General features: G+C 43.0%; 1 protein-coding gene across 1 annotated transcript in view; it reads left to right on the plus strand.

The window, feature by feature from the left end:
- Positions 1–7,130, plus strand: part of IARS2 (isoleucyl-tRNA synthetase 2, mitochondrial) — a 532,602-nt gene extending 525,472 nt beyond the window's left edge. The window contains exon 23 of the mRNA XM_078649801.1: positions 6,698–7,130. Within this exon, the coding sequence (XP_078505927.1) occupies positions 6,698–6,849 (152 nt within the window). The 3' untranslated portion in view covers positions 6,850–7,130. The remainder of the gene's footprint in view (positions 1–6,697) is intronic.
- Positions 7,131–18,471: the final 11,341 nt, after the last annotated feature.

The raw sequence follows: 18,471 nt of genomic DNA on the forward strand, positions 1-18,471 counted from the left end.
CACGGCTATGGAAATCAGCACCCTCCATTGATCACCTATATCATCTTAGAGTGCTGAAGAATACATACAACAGGAAAATCCTAAAGGCTAAGGCAAACCCCAGCTGAACCAAGCCATTAACCGTCCCCAAAAACTATTTGAAATCGTCAAACAACATTCACGCAAGACTCCTAAAGGTGATGGAACTAAGCGGCTACTAATTGCAATGAGCTTGCCAATTTCTTCCTAGAAAAGACAAAATCCATTGAATATGACATTCAATCTAAGAATGCCCTTCCACAAACTATTGCTCAAATCTATATATGAAATCTATAACACTCTTCTGGCGAATAACCCCTCTCTGAGACAAGGTTCCATACCTGACTGTCTTAAAGTAGGGCAGGTCACACCTTTACTAAAGAAAGCCAATTCCCTCTCCTCAGATTTCAACAACTACCGCCCTATATCCAACATCCCCACTTTAGCAAAACTGATGGAAAAATGTGTACAAATTCAATAATGCAACCACATCGAGCATTAAAACCTCCTAGACCAACACCGAACCGGCTTCTGTCAAGGTCACAGCACTTACCCACCTAATGGGTGACATAATAAAATGTTAGACCGTAACGAATCATGTCTATTGATACTTCTCGATTTATCCTCCGCTTTCGACACGGTTAAGCACGACAACCTATTGTCCCTACTGGAACGAAGGATGGGCCTTAACTGGCACTGTGTTACAGTGGTTCACCTCCTTCCTAAATAACAGAACCCAAGGAATCAGGATGAAGCAATCACTTTCTCAACTCTCCATGGTCACCATAGGGATTCCACCGGGCTCAGCACTTTCACCCATTCTTTTTAATCTACACATGGAACCCCTGGCAAACGCACTAAACGTTCTATATCACCTGTATGCGGACGACACACAACTGTTTATGAAAATCTCCTCTCCAGACGACTTCATCTCCCTCAACGCTATTCTACATAATACTCAAAGTTGACTCACTGGTAACCACCTCATGCTTAACACCAAAAAAACAGAATTCCTTCTCATCTCACCCCCCCTCCCGCCCCCCCCAGTCACAAACACAAGATAGACTTATGGCTGAAGCATCTAACTTCCTTTGACTGCACTCCCCACATCATTGACTCAGCGAAATCCTTGGGAGTCACCCTAGACAAACACTTGAATATGCAGGCGCAAATCAATAATGCCACCCAGGGAACTAATCATCAGATGAGTATCCTAAGGAAACTTAAACCCTTCCTGGCACAAACTGACTTAAAAATGGTGGTACAAGCCCTAGTGTTACCAAGATTGGACTATGGAAGCACCACTCTATGCGGTCTTCTCAAATACAAGCTGGCCCTGCTGAGGGCATCTCTTAACGCTGTGGCCACGCTGATCTCAGGAACTAAAAGAAATAACCACATTTCTCCGACATTGAAAGTTCTGAACTGACTACCCTACGAGGCAAGAAAACAACTAAAGATCGCCTGCATGACCCATAAACCTCTACATAGCAATACCCCCAGTTACTTAGCACAAAAGCTAGAGTGGTCGGAAGTTGGCAGACAGTCGCGAAGTGCGAGTTCACTACTACTGAAATTACAATCCTTCCATAAGAAGAGAACTGGTTGCAGAGCATTCTCAGGGATCACACCCAAGATTTGGAACTCCCTACCTCCAGATGTACGCAGAATCTCCTCCTTTACCTCCTTCAAAAAGAAGTAAAAATGCTTCTAATGAACAAATTCACATCCTAAGACTTTAATTCTTTAATGACTGCTAGCCACCTATGCTACCCATATATCACTGTCTATCTCTTTTGTTTTGAATGGCGAATTTCAAATGTATGTATATTACCCCACTCATCTAATGTTTAATATCTGTGTATTATAAAGCGCTCCGATACCCTTGTAGGTCAAAATCGCACTATATAAAACTTTATAAATAAATAAATTGCTGATGGGAGGGATGCAGCTAAGTTCACCATCTGATGTGGACTGCCAACTCGCTGGGCAGATTCGTTTCATCTTTGGTGGCCGGCCTAGCCTCACTCATGGGCATGTGCTTTGTTGGGTCTCGGTTGTTCGGAGAGATTGAAGGATAGCAGAGCAACAGCCAGGTTCTTGGGACTTTCCATGGCCTCACTCCAACCTCACTCCTCTGCCTCTGCCCCTTTCGCGGCCATGGAAGGAGCATCCAACCATGTCTTTACATGCCCAGCCATGCCGGCCAGCAATCGTCACAATCTTTTCATGGCTGAGGACGCACTTCCTACAGACCACTTGGGGCAAGCAACCATAGGTCGAGACAGTCTACTACCTCCATGGCTGCTGAAGCCTCTAAGCCCCTGTAGTTTGCCCTCCGAACTTCATGTGCATCCAATGGGGAGCAGGATACGCCATCACCTGCTCCATTGGCAGTCAATTTCATCAGACCGTTGGTTTGTGCAGCTCGTCCAAACGGGCTATTCCCTCCCCTCTGTGACCACCCCTCCACCCATGCCATGTGGCCAAGAAGGACGGAGGACTTTGTTGTATCCTAGACCTGCGCCTTCTCAGTCTCTTCCTGAAAAAGGTGAAATTCAAAATGCTCACACAAGTCCTGTCTGCCTAGGACAGGATGGTATTGCTGGACTTGCACAACGCATATTTTCACATCCCCGTACAACCTGCCCACGGGCACTACCTGCGGTTCATGGTAGGCCAACAGCACTTCCAATGTGCTGTGCTCCCCTTTGGGCTTACCAGCACCCCTGGGGTGTTCACAAAAGTGGTGGTGGTGGTTACAGCTCATCTATGGAGGTCAGGAAATTCCAGTCTCCTTACCTCGACGACTAGCGGTTGGAAGATGGGCTTGTCCTAGGCAGTCGTCTCCCACCACCAGACTACGGCTAACCTTCTGCACTCACTGGGGTTCACCATCAACTTGCCAAAGTCACACCTGACTCCCTGTTAGACGCTTCCTTTCATCAGAGCTGTTCTGGGCACAGACGAGTTTTGGGCCAGTCCTCCCAAGCAGCAAGTCTATGATATTCAGACAATCATACCGATGATTCAGCCCCTGTCCTGGATTTTGGTGAGACTGACTCGGAGGCTGTTGGGCCTCATTGCCTTCTGCATTCTTCTTGCGACACATGCCCACTGGTGTATGTGGGCTCTGCAGTGGGATCCGAAGTTCCTGTTCGCACAACATCAGGAGAATCTCTTCAACATGGTCCAGATCTCTGAGGGAACCACAAAAGACCTGCAGTGGGGCTACTGAATCACGATTGGCTCATTGGCAGACACCTCTCCCAAAGCTGACCGTGTGGACAGATGCATCACTTCTGGTCTAGAGCGACCATCTGGGAGAGGTGAAGATCAGAGGACTCTCTTCTCCATTGGAATCCAGACTTCATATCAACCTGTTGGAGCTCCGAGTGATACGGCTGGCATTGAAGGCCTTCCTTCATTCAGGGGAAGGCTGGTTCAAGTGTTCACAGACAACACCACTGCCATGTGGTACTGCAGCATACAGGGTGGGATAGGGGAATGGACCCTTAATTAAACGGCTATGCGCCTCTGGACATGGCTGTAACATCATGGCATTTCCCTGGTGGTCTCTCTGAATGCCAGGGCAGACAAACTCAGCTGAAAATGCCTAGCGATTCACTAATGGCACCTCCATCCGGAGGTGGCGCAAGGTCTCTTCCAAGAACGGGGAGATCCTTGGTTGTATCTGTTTGCCACTGTCGAGAACGCCAATGTCAACAGTTTTGCGCACTGGAGTTTTCAAGGAGTTTCTCGCTCAGACACATTTTTCATCTTGAATGGAGCTTAGGCTTTCTGTACACCTTTCTGCCAATACCAATCTTGCGTGTTTTGTTGTTCACCCTATGTGGGAAGGGTATGCCCAGACGTGGGTCCCGTGCTCACTACGCCACTGGAGTCAAGCTATCCTGGCTAAAGCCAGCTGATAGCCAGAAACCGGTTCTAGGATGCTTGATTCCGGTCCAGGGAAGACATGGATTGGCAGTTCGGTCTGGACTGTTCCCATGAGGCACAGGGTCAAGACTGATTTGCATATAGCCATGTCTGAACTGTGGTGGCTTGTTGAGCAAAATAACAATGGATTAAACCCAGATCTGTGACTGGGGGTGAATGTTTTGCCATTGTGCAACATTCAGTCCATGATCTTGTGTGTTTTGCTGTTCACCATATGTGGGAAGGGTATGCCCAGACGTGGGTCCTGTGCTCACTACGCCACTGGAGTCAAGCTATCCTTAAGAAGATCGGAAACGACCGGGCCTGGGTCATTCTGGTGGCTCCAGATTGGGCACTGAGAGTGTGGTATCCCAAACTGTTGAGCATTAGCACGGGTCCTCCAATCAGGCTGCTTTTTTGGGAGGATCTTCTGTTGCAGCAATATGGCAGGGTTCTGCACCCAAACCTGACCACGCTTCGCCTTCATGCATTGAGATTGAGAGTTGTAAGCTTTTTACCTTCTTCCAAAGTCTGATTTTATTCTAGCAGCCAAGCGTCCCTGCACAAGTCTGTATACGCCTGGGTTAAGTTTGTGGCATGGTGTGATTCTAAAAATATCGACCCTCTTTCTACACCTCCCTCTAAGGTTCTTCTGTTTGCTCTATATTTGGCCCAGAAGGGCTCTGCTATGAGCAGAGTTCAAAGTTATTTATCAGCCATTTTTATTTTTTTTGCTGTTGCTGGACCAACTTTCTTTATTGAAGTCACCTTTTGTGGCTAGGTTTCTAAAAGGTTTGCAGCACACGTTCCCCCCCCAAGCCATTCATTCATGCCCCAGTGGGATCTAAATTTTGTTCTAAACTTCTTAATGTGTACATCTTTTGAGCCTCCCCACAATTGCCCTATTGACCATCAAAACTGCCTTTCTAGTGGCAACTATCCATCGGTGAGGAGGGCCCGCGAATTGCAGGCACTCTTGGCACATCCTCCCTACTCCACCTTCTATGTGGACAAGGTGGTACTACGGAAACGTGTCTCCTTATTTCGGAAGGTTGTAACTCTTTTTCGTGTAGGCCAGATCATCACTCTGCCTACGTTATTTGCTCCGTCTCACCCCAAAGAGTATAGACTCCATCTTTCAGACCCAAAAAGTGTGTGGTCATTCTACCTTGATTGCACAAAAGAGTTCCATGTGGATGATCAACTCTTCATGGGACCAAGAACGGAAAAGCAGTGCAGAAACAGACCATTTCAAGATGGATAGTGCTCTGCAGCGAGATCTGCTATGCACTGGCTAAGAAGCAACCCCCTGATGGTTTGCGTCCCTTAGTCCACCAGAGCAAAGGCTGTGACCGTTATGTTAGCCTGCAAAGTACCTGTCTTGGACATCTGTCACGCTGCAACGTGGGCATCTTTGCACACATTTACCAAACACTACTGTCTGGACAGTCAGGTCTGTTGCCATTTCAGTCCTGCAGGACTTTCTGCTTTAAATTGGCTTTGCAGACCCACCTCCTGGGAGGCATTGCTTGAGTATCTATTGTAAGGTAAGGAATCTGTTGCTCGAAGTCTCTATCAGATGGACAAGTTACTGAACTTCGGTAACACCTTATCTGGTAGATGCTTTGTCTAGCTGCAGATTCCTTACCAACCCTCCCATCCTTCCCACTCTGTAAGCCGATTGCAGTGTAAAGGACACCCTTCTTAAGACCTTAAAATTTCACACCAGTGGTCAGTTCTCATCATGGCTCCGTGCTCCTGATGTGGAAAGTTGTGAATGTAACTGATGTCAGGGCGCCAGGGTGGTGCCTATATAGATATCCCGCACATCATTTTCGGCAGCCCGTAATGCAGAGTCAAAAGATACCACCTACCGGCACGCAGGAGTACTGGTGGTCAAAAACTTCCAGATACGGGATTACGCCTGGGGAATATTCAAAGGTAAGGAATCTCCAGCTAGATCGAGCCTCTACCAGATAAGATGTCACCAAAGATAAGCAACTTGTCCTTCATGAGCCAATGGGCCCTGCATTACGGCACCACCCAAACATCAAAAATCAGAAATCCAAATCATTAGTTCAGTGCAATTGATTAAGCCGGGCCCTCTAATACCTGAGTATTGGATCGATAAAAAGTTAAACGATTTTATTACAGAATTCAGAATAAATATACGGAGTAAGTTCCATGAAGACTCTCAAATACAAACTTATACATAGTACATAAAATCTAAAAGTATTCTAAGTCCCAAATGTGCAGCAATATCCCAAAAGAATTGGATAACATCCCTAATAGCATAAAAAAGTCTTCTGGCTCACCACCAAATTCTAGGGTTTTTATAAATTGTTTTCATATATGGAATTACAGAAACCGCAGTATAATAATAACAGTGGAAATAAACCATTACATTCCAGCTCTACTGTGTGCCGCAGAGTTTGCAAGAAAGTAAGTTGGGCGGGGGAAGCAGAATGTTAGTGACAAAGAGAACTTCCATCTTGGTCAAGATGGATTTTTTTTTAAAACGTGGACTATTTAACACACATATCATAAAAACACACTTCTAAGCATCATGGAAAACATGTTTCAAAAGAATCAGTAGTACACCGGTGTATACATGTAATATAGAGTGTGAAAATACATTCTGATCATTGTTAATAATGCACAAAAATATAAATCCATAAAAATCTCTTACAACAGTAATCATAGATACTCTTTCTAATGCTGTTGTATTTATTTCTTTTAGGAGGCGACATATTTGAAGAAGCAGCTTATAAAGTCATAGTTCAGCCAGCTGCTAACGAAAGATGCCCACGCTGTAGAAAATATACTGCCACGTCTTCCCTGACGCCCTGTCCCCGTTGCTTAGAAGCCATTGCTGGAAAGGGGAGTGCATAGACTCAATCCTTCAACGAACGTATTTATACTAAAATAACCCAACGCAAATCTAGTCAACACTTGAAGAACTATATTTCCAACTGGATGATGTCTAGTATGGAGACTTCACATTGCACTTGTTGACCAAAGATGAACTTTCTGAAGGAAGTTTCCTTTTTCAGACGTGGATGAATCATTGACACCTAATCTAATTCAAGAAATATAACTCTAAGATACTTTTCAAGGGAGATGGTAAATTTTGAATTCGAATTGTAATAAATGACTTCTATTTTGTTTTATTATTTTGTGTATCACTGCGGTATTCTTTGCTAGCCCTTTGCAAAATATCCAGACCAGCCCTGAACTCCAGAGTAATTGCTTCTTCATTATGACAAAAGGGTCATGAGTAATGTCATCATTCCTCCCTCCAGCAGACTTTCCTTTTTCCTGTGTCATTAAGATAATATGGCTTACACCTACATTCATTTTCTTGGGTTGTCTCCTCCAATGCAAGCCCAAAGGTTGACAACACTCCTTGCTGAGCCTGGCCTTCAAGAGCATATTAGCGACCTGACCCATATTTAATAGGGCATAATTCTTTTTAAGACATAAACAACAAATTGGATATACATGTGTGTTCAAATTTTATGTGAAAAATATGGCACTAAACCAAGGGAGGGTAGTGACCTAGTAAGACCGTGTGACTATTGAATGAGGTGTAACCTAGTAAAAAGGTATGTAATTCAGAGGTGTGGTGTAGTTAAGTTATTAGCTTTGTGATCAGGATACCAGCGTCCCTCGGTTTCAAAATACCTTTAGATTTTGGACCTCAGAGTTTATCATCCCCATGTCATCATCTGTATGAATGATGTGCACTTAGAAACAGAATTATACCCCTATTACACTTTGGAAAAATATACTTCTGCATCGTGGAAACTTCATTGATAGTCATAAATGTTAGAATAATTCCCTGCTGTGTGCCTGAACCTGGAGCACTTCTCATAAAATGTATTTTCCTTCGAAATATCTCAGATTGTGTCAGTGTCCTTATTATGAGCCGACCAGAAGCAAATATTTTGTTTTCCAGGAAATATACTGATGAACAACTAATGAGCCATTTCAAGCCTGCATTGCAGCATCTGATGTGCAAGAGAGGTGGAAGATTTATAAAATGTAAGAAAAAATGCAGCCTCATTGACTTGCTTTGCAAACTGAGGGGAAAAAAGAGTCCTGTCTAAGATTCCAGGAGCTTCCCCTACCCATAATCCACTCTACTGGCAGTTGCCTCACAGAATCCATTCTTTCTGAGTAGGATCACAGTGTACATGTGAGATTTCACACATTTGTTTTTGTCTTTAATATTATTCCATCAAAACAGTGAGTTTTGTTGTTTTCTGACAAGATTTTCTTCAGAAATGTCCTCTTTTTTTGAGGTGTCCCCGTTGTGGGAAGAAGAAGGCTGTCTCTTACCCTCTCAAGGTCTCTGGTGTGCCTGCTAGTCTTGAATTTGATCAAAGACTCCAACATATGTTAAAAATAAATGTCCAGATGGGCCCTGAGAGCATAAGACTCAAAGGCATGATGCAAGGATATGAGAGCGGAGAAAAAAAAGAAGAAAAGAAGCCTGGAAAAGTCATCCACTCATTCATCCTCTGAAAGACAGCCTGCTGCTAAAAATGACTACCACAGAGGTAGAATGTAAAAGAGGATCTCCTCAAGAGGACAGACACTGACAACATCATTCTCAATGTATTTTCGAGATTGAAGTCTAAGGTATCAATGTTGAGGGCATCGACACAGACCTGCTTTCCATTAAAGGGAGGTTTGACGTCTACCATTCATGGACATCATGAGGGCATGCCAAACATTGGAAAGACCCACCACCTAGAAAGATGTTGATGTATAATGCAGTGAAAAAAGGGAAGGGTTCCAAATGGGCCTCAAGCATGTGCCCTTGTTTGGATGGAGAAGGTAGATTCATGGTAGATTGGGAAGTAAATGTAAAACTGTGTATAGCTAACCAACATTTGTTTTTATTTATTTGTGGGATAAATTCATGGCAAAATTAAAAGTAAAAATTGGACTCCTAGAACAGAGGTAGTCCAAAAGTCCACTACACGGTTTACTAATTTCTTGCCAGTTTGCCTAGGATAGGTCAGAGGCAATTCTTCGGGACCTATAAAACAATGGTCTACTTGTTGGGACATTCCATAGGTGTAATGTGAGAAATATGCCCACAACAAATATTAGTGTGAGTACACATCTAAAATGATCAGTCCCAGTATAAGAATAGACTCGTCATTGTATGTGTTGGCCCAAAGTGTAGTTGGCCAGAACCCCCATAGGATACTGGACACCCCTTTTCAGCTATTTGCTGAGGTCTGAGTGTCCTGGCGATTCGCCTGCATATTTCACATGTTTGAGGATGTTTTCTGGAACATCACACCATTTATATCCGTAGATGCAGAATACAACACACCAATCGACATCAAAAAAACTACCATTGATATTGATGTCTTAGCAGGCTTCTTGAGCAACTCTTAACATCTCTGACTTAAAAGCCAGAATATCACTTGATACTGCATTCCACGATGTCAAAGAGGAAACGCCACAGGACACCAGTAAGGTCTCCATCACTATTGACATCCAAAAGAAATCAAGACATTCACCATCACTTATAATGTCCATACCAATAAAAGCTACACCACAGCGACGTTACCACTACAATCACCAAGACTGTCATCGCCTCATCAACTTCACATGTCTCCTGATGTGGCACTAGTTGTTTTCCCAATCAGAGAAAGAAAGAGAGTAAAGTACTTTTCAAAGCATTGTCAAGGTGTGCACCATCATAACACTACATATTTTTGAGACCACAAAGGAGACTGCTGTGCAAGCCAGATTTGCAGACCAATGTTTAAGGGCCAAAATCAACACCTTTGAAGCATGTATCCTGAGCTCAGACGGTATGATCATTTAAATATTTCACCAACTTGTATGGAGATTTAAAAGGTAGTGAAACATTCTATTACTAAAATCTTAGTCCATAAAATGGATGGGATTCTGCAGATGGTGTTAGAATATTGGGCCTAATCTTATCAAAGGATGTTATTTTACCTTACTTGCTCCATGTTGCTCAAGCCAAGCTTCTGTTCTCATTAATAAAAGTTAATCTGGGCACTATTATAGTCTGCAGAAAATCTCCAAAGCAACTAATTTTTGGGGAACGACTCAAGAAAGTCTTTCTTCCAATTAGATTGCCTTCTCCACCACGGGAATGCAACATTGTACTATCAAAAATGATGGGATCTCGTTTGATCCAATTTACAAGGATACAATAAAGGCAGCTTTCCTGGAAAGCAGCTTACCGTAGGGAGACCACCTCATTTCAGGTTAATACGGACATTGTCTCAAGTCCTGAACGCTTCTACTACTAACCATTGACTTCAGGTACCTTAATTTATTTAATTCAATGGAAGGAAAACAAAATTGCAACCCCCATAATGTTTTAGACTTAACCAACAAATGCCCATGGCTAGAAACAGTGTCTGTAATGACATGAATTGAGGTGTTCAACCTAGCTTTCCTGGTGGCCATCATTTGAGCTCGAAGAGTGAGCAATGCACAAGCTTTATCGACTGTAGAGCCCTACACTGTTTCCACCTTGATACGGTTATAATGAGGACGCATCCTTCTTTTCTCTCAAGTTTTGACTTTCACATTAATCACACTATTACAATGCCTACTTTTTTCCCCAATCCATCTATGGCAGTGGTATGTATTTTTCATTCATTAGGCCTTCGAAAGAGACAATTGCTTTTATCTTGACAAAACAAAGGACCTGGGAAAAGCAGATCAGTTATTCCTGAATGATGGCGTGAAGGCACTGAGAAATCTCTTTAAATACAGAAACTCTGTTTTTTTAAAATACACTCCTGATGGGCAAAGTTGGTAGTGTTTTTCCTGTGTCTTTCTGCTGCCCAACAGCTGCTTTCTAGAGGATATAAATAGCTTTCTACTGCATGTTAATTTGTATGACATCAATGAAGATCTCACGAAGTAGAAGAGAAGTTCTGCATCGTAGGAATCTCCATAAACAATCAGCCCACCTCCATGGCTGGATAGGGTTGGGCATTGGAAAAGAAACATAACCCATATCTCATTGTGAAAAAGAACTGACTCTGTGAGGCAACTGCCAGTAAACTGTATCATGGGTCGGAGAACCTGGAATCTTAGAGATGGGGCTCTTTTGTCTGTGTTCGCAATGTAAGCCTATCAGTCAGAATATTTTCCTACATTTTAGCAATGTTACCCTTTTTTCCGTTTTAAATTCTGCAATTCAGGCTTGGATCCAGCATTAGGGGTTCATCAGTTTATTTCCATGAAACCATAGCCTCTGATAGGCTATTACACATTACTGGTCATCATAAGGACAGGTGGAGATTAACACCCTGTGATATATTTATATGGACAATGTATCTGGGGTACAGGCATGCAGCTGGCAATTATTTTAATGTTTATGACTTCACTGAAGATTCCTACGATGCAGACGTCTGACTACTAGCAAGTAACCTTTTCTTCTCCACAAATTTGTAGATCCTAGATGACCATGCAGCCATGGCTTGAGTTTCCAGTAAACTATTCAGCAGGACAAACCCGCCAGTGACTGAAAGGCAACACACAGCACAACCAATGATGGTGGCTGCCCCAAATGAACTAATTTTAATTATATTGTAAACTAAAATGAAATGTGGTTACCTGACATTTTTTTTAACATTTCGCCACGAATGATGTGTTACTCGTTAGCCACAAGTATTGCTTTCTGTGCTGGACAAATCTAATTTGGATCATCTGGAGAGTGGAGACGTGTAGAGGAACGAACACCATTGATGATAATAAAATAAAGAATTACATCTATACCAAGCATTAGTTTTAGAAATTTTAATATAATGTGAAACGTTAAATCAAAAATTGAAATATGAGACTATCTGCACATGACGTATACAAAGCAGCATCCTTTCTGGTGGCAAACGTTTTCTAACTTGACTGATAGCGTAACATGAAATCTCCTGTTTAAGCTTTTTGAGGCTGAATCTATTAGTTGGAGGAAAACAGATAACAGAATCTGAAGTATCTGAAGATCATTTCTAGATCAAGAATAAATGGTGATTTTTAGATATGAAAAGACAGTGAATCTCCATGGCATTGAAACAACCACACTGGCTACCTTTAAGCCCAGTTCAGTTGAAGGCGCCATAAATGGCTTCATAAGCAGTGTGGCACAAATGGCAGCAGTGGTAAAAAGTTGCTGTTAGCCGACAAAGTCCCAAAAGATCATAAGATTTTGTGATTTTTTTCCCCCAAAAAATAATCTGGTGCAAAAGAGAGAGTTTTAAGTCAGGACCACTACAGATTTAATGGATGCTTGTATGTTTTGTTGACAAAACATTCAGGCAAAAAAAGACTGAAGAACAGGTTAGGTTCTTAACACCACCATTGTTGTGCCGGACAATTGGAAGGTGACTTCTCACCTCATTAACCTCTTCCTGGCAGCAGACTGGATCCGGAAACTTGAAATAGATCTGTTATGCTGGTAGGTGGCACCTCAGCAGCCAGATTCACCCTCAGCTAAAACATCACAGTCATGTAAATCATCACCCCAGAGAACTGATGGCACTTTTCATTTTTCTGTGCTCTTGGCCGTGGATCCAGAGTTGTTGCCCCCGAAGATTTTCTGTTGACTTTTTGCCATTTTCATTTTTTTCAACATGTCTCCCCCCAAACATTTCAGGGTTTAAACATTATTGTTACTGTCAAAACAAGATGTCGCTTTCAGCCCCCACAACAACCATCTTTGGAGCATTGGTCACAAACTTCACTCTAAGTCATGTGCATTGTGTGGCTTCATGCACTCCAGGGCCAACAAGCAGATGAAGGCCAAGCAATATATGGCACAGCCTCTAGATAAATATCGGAAACATTGCAAGAGAAATTAATTAGCTTCTTGATCTTGCTCCTGCTCAATGGTACGTCTTCCAGACAGCAGCATCATTTCCGGAATCTGGCCTTAATGTCCTCTTTGTTGGAAAGTGATCTAATGCCATATTTGGCTCTTGCAACACACTTGGAGCCTTCTACTTCCGTACCGGATTTTCCAACCCGTAACACTGACCTTGAACAAGTTCCAGCGTGCCAATGTCTGATCCCAGTCCTGAAGTAAAACAAAAATTATATAAGGAGGCAGGGTAGGGATACCCTGCCCTATGGGGAGGGGAGAATTGGCAATTTTGCCGAGATCCCAAAGTACTTCCACAAGATAGCAGTAAAAAAAATAAAAGTGACTGCCTTTTCATATTTATAATATATAAAAATATGGGGAGGATGTGTTAGTAGGTGCCCACTACCAGGACATTTAGGTCCCCAGGGACCTCATTCTCCGTGACCAAGTATATTTAAGTGGAGGGTGTGCACTTTTTCGGCCCGAGGACCACATGCTCTGGGGACCAAAGTAGTTTTTTTAAGGAAAGGGGCACCCAACTTCCCTCCCTGAGCTGTTTTCTGTCCCTTAGACCCTATGCCTCTGGTGCCGTGGTATTTTTAAGGGGAGAGGACACGTGGCTCCTCTCCCTGAGCCTTTTTTAACCCCTGGGACCCCATCCCCCAGGGCCCAGAGTATTTAAAAAGATTGTGCAAAGGAACTTGAGACCCCAGGGCCACTTTGATCTAAAGAGAGGGGGCTCAGCATCCACCCTCCCCCAAGCCTTTATAGGCTCCAGGGACCCCCTAACCCAGGGCCGAATCACTTACTTTGTCCCGGGGAGTCCTTGGGTGGGGATGCATGTGTTTGTTCCGGTCTGGTGGGAGCGTGTTCAAATCTCTTGCTAAATGGAAGCAAGCACAAATTCTGCTCCCAGCGGGCTGGAGCTTTAAAATGTGCCCACCAGCCTGGAGCAGACTTGTGCTCTGTTTTCCTGCCCGCACTGATGCAGTCAGGGAAACAGAACACACATTGCTCCCACCTGGAGAGAGCAGCATAAATAGATGCTTTCTCTTGTCTTGAGCACCCACGGACCCAGCAGGCTCCCTGCATGCTAGAGGTGATCTTGGGCTCCCCTCCCCCTCGAGGTCCCCAACGTTGTACCTGGTGGGTGCCCTGGTTAGGCACTGAGGCACCCATCTTTAAATGATATAGCCCCCCTTCTCTTTAAAAAAAAAAAAAAAAAGACTGGACTTTCACAGGTGGTCCCGTCACTATTATGATGTCATTTTGGCACAGACTGAGCCTCTTACTCCAGCCAAGGCTGTTTCATTTTTCTTCGTCACCAGCTGTGTTCTTGAATCCACCAACTTTTGATCTGTTACAAAACAAAGCAAATATTCCAGATAAGAAGGGTGCAGATCACAACATTTGAGGAGTCCTCTTACAGGCCTTTGTGTTTGCTGGAGGGGCGGTTTAGTTCTGATTCAGGCCCCATCCAGATGACAAACATAATATACTATAACTATGATAATAGCAGTGAGGCAGGCAGCCTTTTTGCCCCCCACCTAAGTTGGATGCTAGTGACTATATGACCCTACAGAATCCCAGTGCCTGTATAGTTCTAATTGGACCTGGTGTGTCTTTAGGGGACTCCCAGTGAGGAAGTGCCTCATTTATCACTGTTCTTCATAAAGCCACAGAGATCCTCGAGTTGCCTTTGCCTGTGGAGAGCAAGGCTAACATAATATCATTTATACAGCCAAGGTTTTGATGGACCCATTTTTGATTGGAAGAAGCAAACCAGTGTCTTTTCCTGTGGTGAACCTCCAGGTATGCCCACCACCGTCTGGCTTCTGAGTATACAAATGTTTGACAGTTAACACATCTCTGGAAAGTCTTGTTTTGGTTTCTTCTTGCTGTAAGCAGAACCCTGAATCCTGTTCTTCTGGTCCAACTGATAGGGAGTGGAAGAGGATTGAGACGATGAGGAAGAATTTATTTGGGGAGCTTTTACAATTGCTCTATTAATGCAACTTGCCTCCTTGCCCATTAATCCTATGCTCTGTGGGAGATTGTGCACATTTTCATTTCAAATCTGGCATACCAATTATGCGATACTTACCCAAACTTTGTGCTTGATAGGCAAAATGCAGCCAGCATATTATTTTCTCCTGTCTGGATACAGATGATTGACTGGTGCAGTCTGTTGCTCTTTAATTGCCTTCTGTTGCCATGCCTGGATGCCCTCCGATGGCTAAACCATTCCTTTCCAGGTTTTGCTGCCTCCCACTCCTTGTGTTCCTCTGTCACCTCCAATGACCCTCATTGTAAGTCAGGGACTTCTGTTTTACCATACCTCGACAACTTGCTGCTGAAGGCAGTACCACCACAGATGTTGTCTGATGATCTGCACACAACTATTTCCCTGCTCTTTGATCTGCGGTTTTCTATCAACCTCCCCAAATCTTTTCTCCAGCCCTCCCAGTGTCTTCTCTTCCTGGGAGTGCAACTGTACAGAATCTCCTTCAGGGTCTTCCTTCCTCCCCATATATTTTGGGACATTCATGCTATGACCCTGATATTTCCATTGAGGTCTCTTTTTCTGGCTCTGACAGCAATTTATCTCTTTGACCTGCTTATGCCTCTACAGGATTGCTGTAGGCACCGGTACAATTTGTTTGTTGACCCTTTTGGGTTTTCTTAGTTTCCCAGATATACCTCATTGTTGAAGTCTTTCAAAGGCATGCGTTTATCACTTTCTCGATAGGTTGAGCCTTCAAGCCTATGCGCAGCTGTTGTTTTCAGCTTCTTACCTTAAAGACTGTTAGTGTTTGCATTATCTCTGCGTGGTGTGTTAGCAAGCTACAGGCTCTGTCTATTTGTACTCCCTTACCACACTTTTCCCTGACTAAGATATGCTACATACTAAGGATTATTTTTTTGTCAAAGATGGGTATTCTGTTTCAGGTGGAGAGACTACATCTTCTGGATCCTCACAGGGTTCAGCTTTTACATTGAAGGGACCCTGGATTGATAATCAGCTTTTCGTTGGTTATGCTAGCTCCGACAAGTCAATTTGGAAACAGGCCATTTCTCAATTGATTTTGCTGTGCTTCAACATTTGCAATGCTCTTGCCAAGAAGGAACATCCTGATGGCAAAATACACAAGGGCAAAGAACACTTCTTCAGCAATGTCCATGGGCATTCCTGTCATGGATATCTACGTAGGCATTATACCTATATCTATATTTAAGGACTTCTTGCTTTGACCATCTCCACGGATCAGCTTCCGTGGAGATACTGAATGGGAATTGATTCATGAGGTGCAGTTTCCCCACCGAACCCATCATCCTCCCTGTTCCGAAGAACAGTAAGATTACATTTAATAATGTTCCCTGTTAGTTTTGCACTGGAATTTCTTTCAATCTCATCAGCTTCGCCAGTCTCACTCCTGCTTTTGAGGGTGAGGAAAAAAGAATGGGAAACTGATGTCAGCACAACATGTTGGGTCCTTATACCATTTGGTGATATCTTATATGGGAATGGAACCTGGAGTCAAGGCGACATGTAAGGGAATAGTAGAGCTCTTTCGACTTTCTGTAGCCCATCTGACACCTGGGAGAGATTCAAAAGGTGATGAAACTGCAGGCTGAGACTATCTACTAGAAAGATTGTTACTGCAGGTAAATAACTTGTTTATTGCTCTGGTGAGTTTTTCAAATCTATCCCCTACAAAACCATCTTCGTATTCCCAACAGGTATCTCATTTTTCTTATTATTTTTCAAGAGACATTTCGTTTTGGTGATTGTGAACTTAAGAGACACCGACATAAGATGGGTTCAAGAACGTCTGCCACTTGAGTAAGAACAAGTGCTGTCCTTGATTGCTATTGTTTTTTAATTCCAGTGTTTACATTAGTTGTATCCAGCTGCCCCAAATCACTTCCTTTCTCTAGGCAAGCATGATATTGAATCACTGGTTTGTCTTAGGTTTTTGCTTATCCTGTCCTTTGGCTGCCTGTTTACAGTACCACATTATGGATCAGGAACGGGCATTTCTGCACATACATTAATATTTGTGTCCATCTATTAAATCAGTTCAAACTTGTATCTATGGTTCAGTAATGCAAAGCCTTTATTGCTGATTGAGCGCTCTAAGCAAATATTATAAACTCAGACTGCACTACTGACAGTGGTCCCAGTATAAAAATGTGTACACACTTTGCACAGTTTAACAATATGGGGCTACTCATAATGCCCCAGAAGGTTCTCTGATTAATTCAAATATTTGCAGAAGCTTGAAAGCAAGATTGAGGAGTCCTTGCTTTCAAACCAAATGCAACTAGAAAAAAACATTTTGCTAAACTCCTGTGAAATTTTGGGAACTATTTATTTGAAGCATCATCTACTAAAATATATTGATGCATGCTAGTATTCCCCAAAAACATTCATAATGGAAAATCAGTGAGACCAGTTTTAACAAGATTATGGGAAACATGAAAATAAACAATCATTGGCTAAGCCAGTAGGTCTGACATTGGTGGTCAGCCTTTTGGTTTTGTCTATGTGTGTCTTGTTTTGGCATGATTTTTGTAAAACTTTATTGTGTGAGCTGCCAGGCCCTCACCATTATAACAAACATTGACAAAAAGCAATAATAGTTTACTGTCTCAAAAAAACACACATTGCCACAGTAGTCTCTGGCACCGAACAAAACTACTTTGTGTGCCAATATGCTCCTTGTGTAAGAGGAGAATGCTGTCACTCAGTGTTACCATTCTATAAATAGAGAGCAACAAAATGTTTATAAAAACAAAAGGTCTTAGTTAGCTCAAGGCCTAATTAGAGGCCCAATTCTAAAATAGTCACAAAGGTGCACCTATGATATATGCCCTTGCATTAGTGCAGTTTTCCAGCTTTAATGATTCACAATAATTTAAAGAAGATCATGCTCCTAGATAATATTTGTGAACTCCATTTAAGTACGAGCAAATAGGCTTGAGTAGATTTGTTCATTCTAAAATCTGTTGCGTGTTTACAAGTTCACTTTCCCGCCAACCACTTTTTTCCCAACTGTGGAAGAAGTTTGATTTCAGCCTTTGTCAGGAATACATTTCTAACCTTTCTCAGTATGGGAAAAAATTAGGGAGGAGCTGGTGAAATCCCCTAAAAGAACAAGTTACTTACCTTCAGTAACGCATTTTCTGGTAGAGACAATATCTAGTTGCAGATTCCTTACCTATGAATTTCCCATGTGTTAGACTCGGTCCAGAAACCTTTTGTGTGAACAGTACCCCTGTGTGCCCTTGATGCCTGATGTGGTGTTGCGGTCATCTCTATAGGTGTCACCCAGGTGCACGGACGTCAGTTACTTTTCCACTTCAGAAGCACTGAGCCAAGAAGTGAACTGACTAGAGTGTGTCAAAACTAGGGCCTTGTTAAGGGAGCAACCCTAGCTCTGTAAATAAGTCCGCATATTGGGGAGGCATGGGCGGGCCTGTAAGGAATCTGCAGCTAGATATTGTCTCTACCAGATAATGGGTTACCAAAGGTGAGTAACTTGTACATCTGAAAGACTTCTAGCTGCAGATTCCTTTCCTTTCAATAGATACCATACTTCCTGGTGGTGGGCTGCAAACAAATTACTAGACTAGAAAGTCCT

This window comes from Lissotriton helveticus, chromosome 6, assembly GCF_964261635.1.
Source record: "Lissotriton helveticus chromosome 6, aLisHel1.1, whole genome shotgun sequence".
Classification (NCBI taxonomy): Eukaryota; Metazoa; Chordata; class Amphibia; order Caudata; family Salamandridae; genus Lissotriton; species Lissotriton helveticus.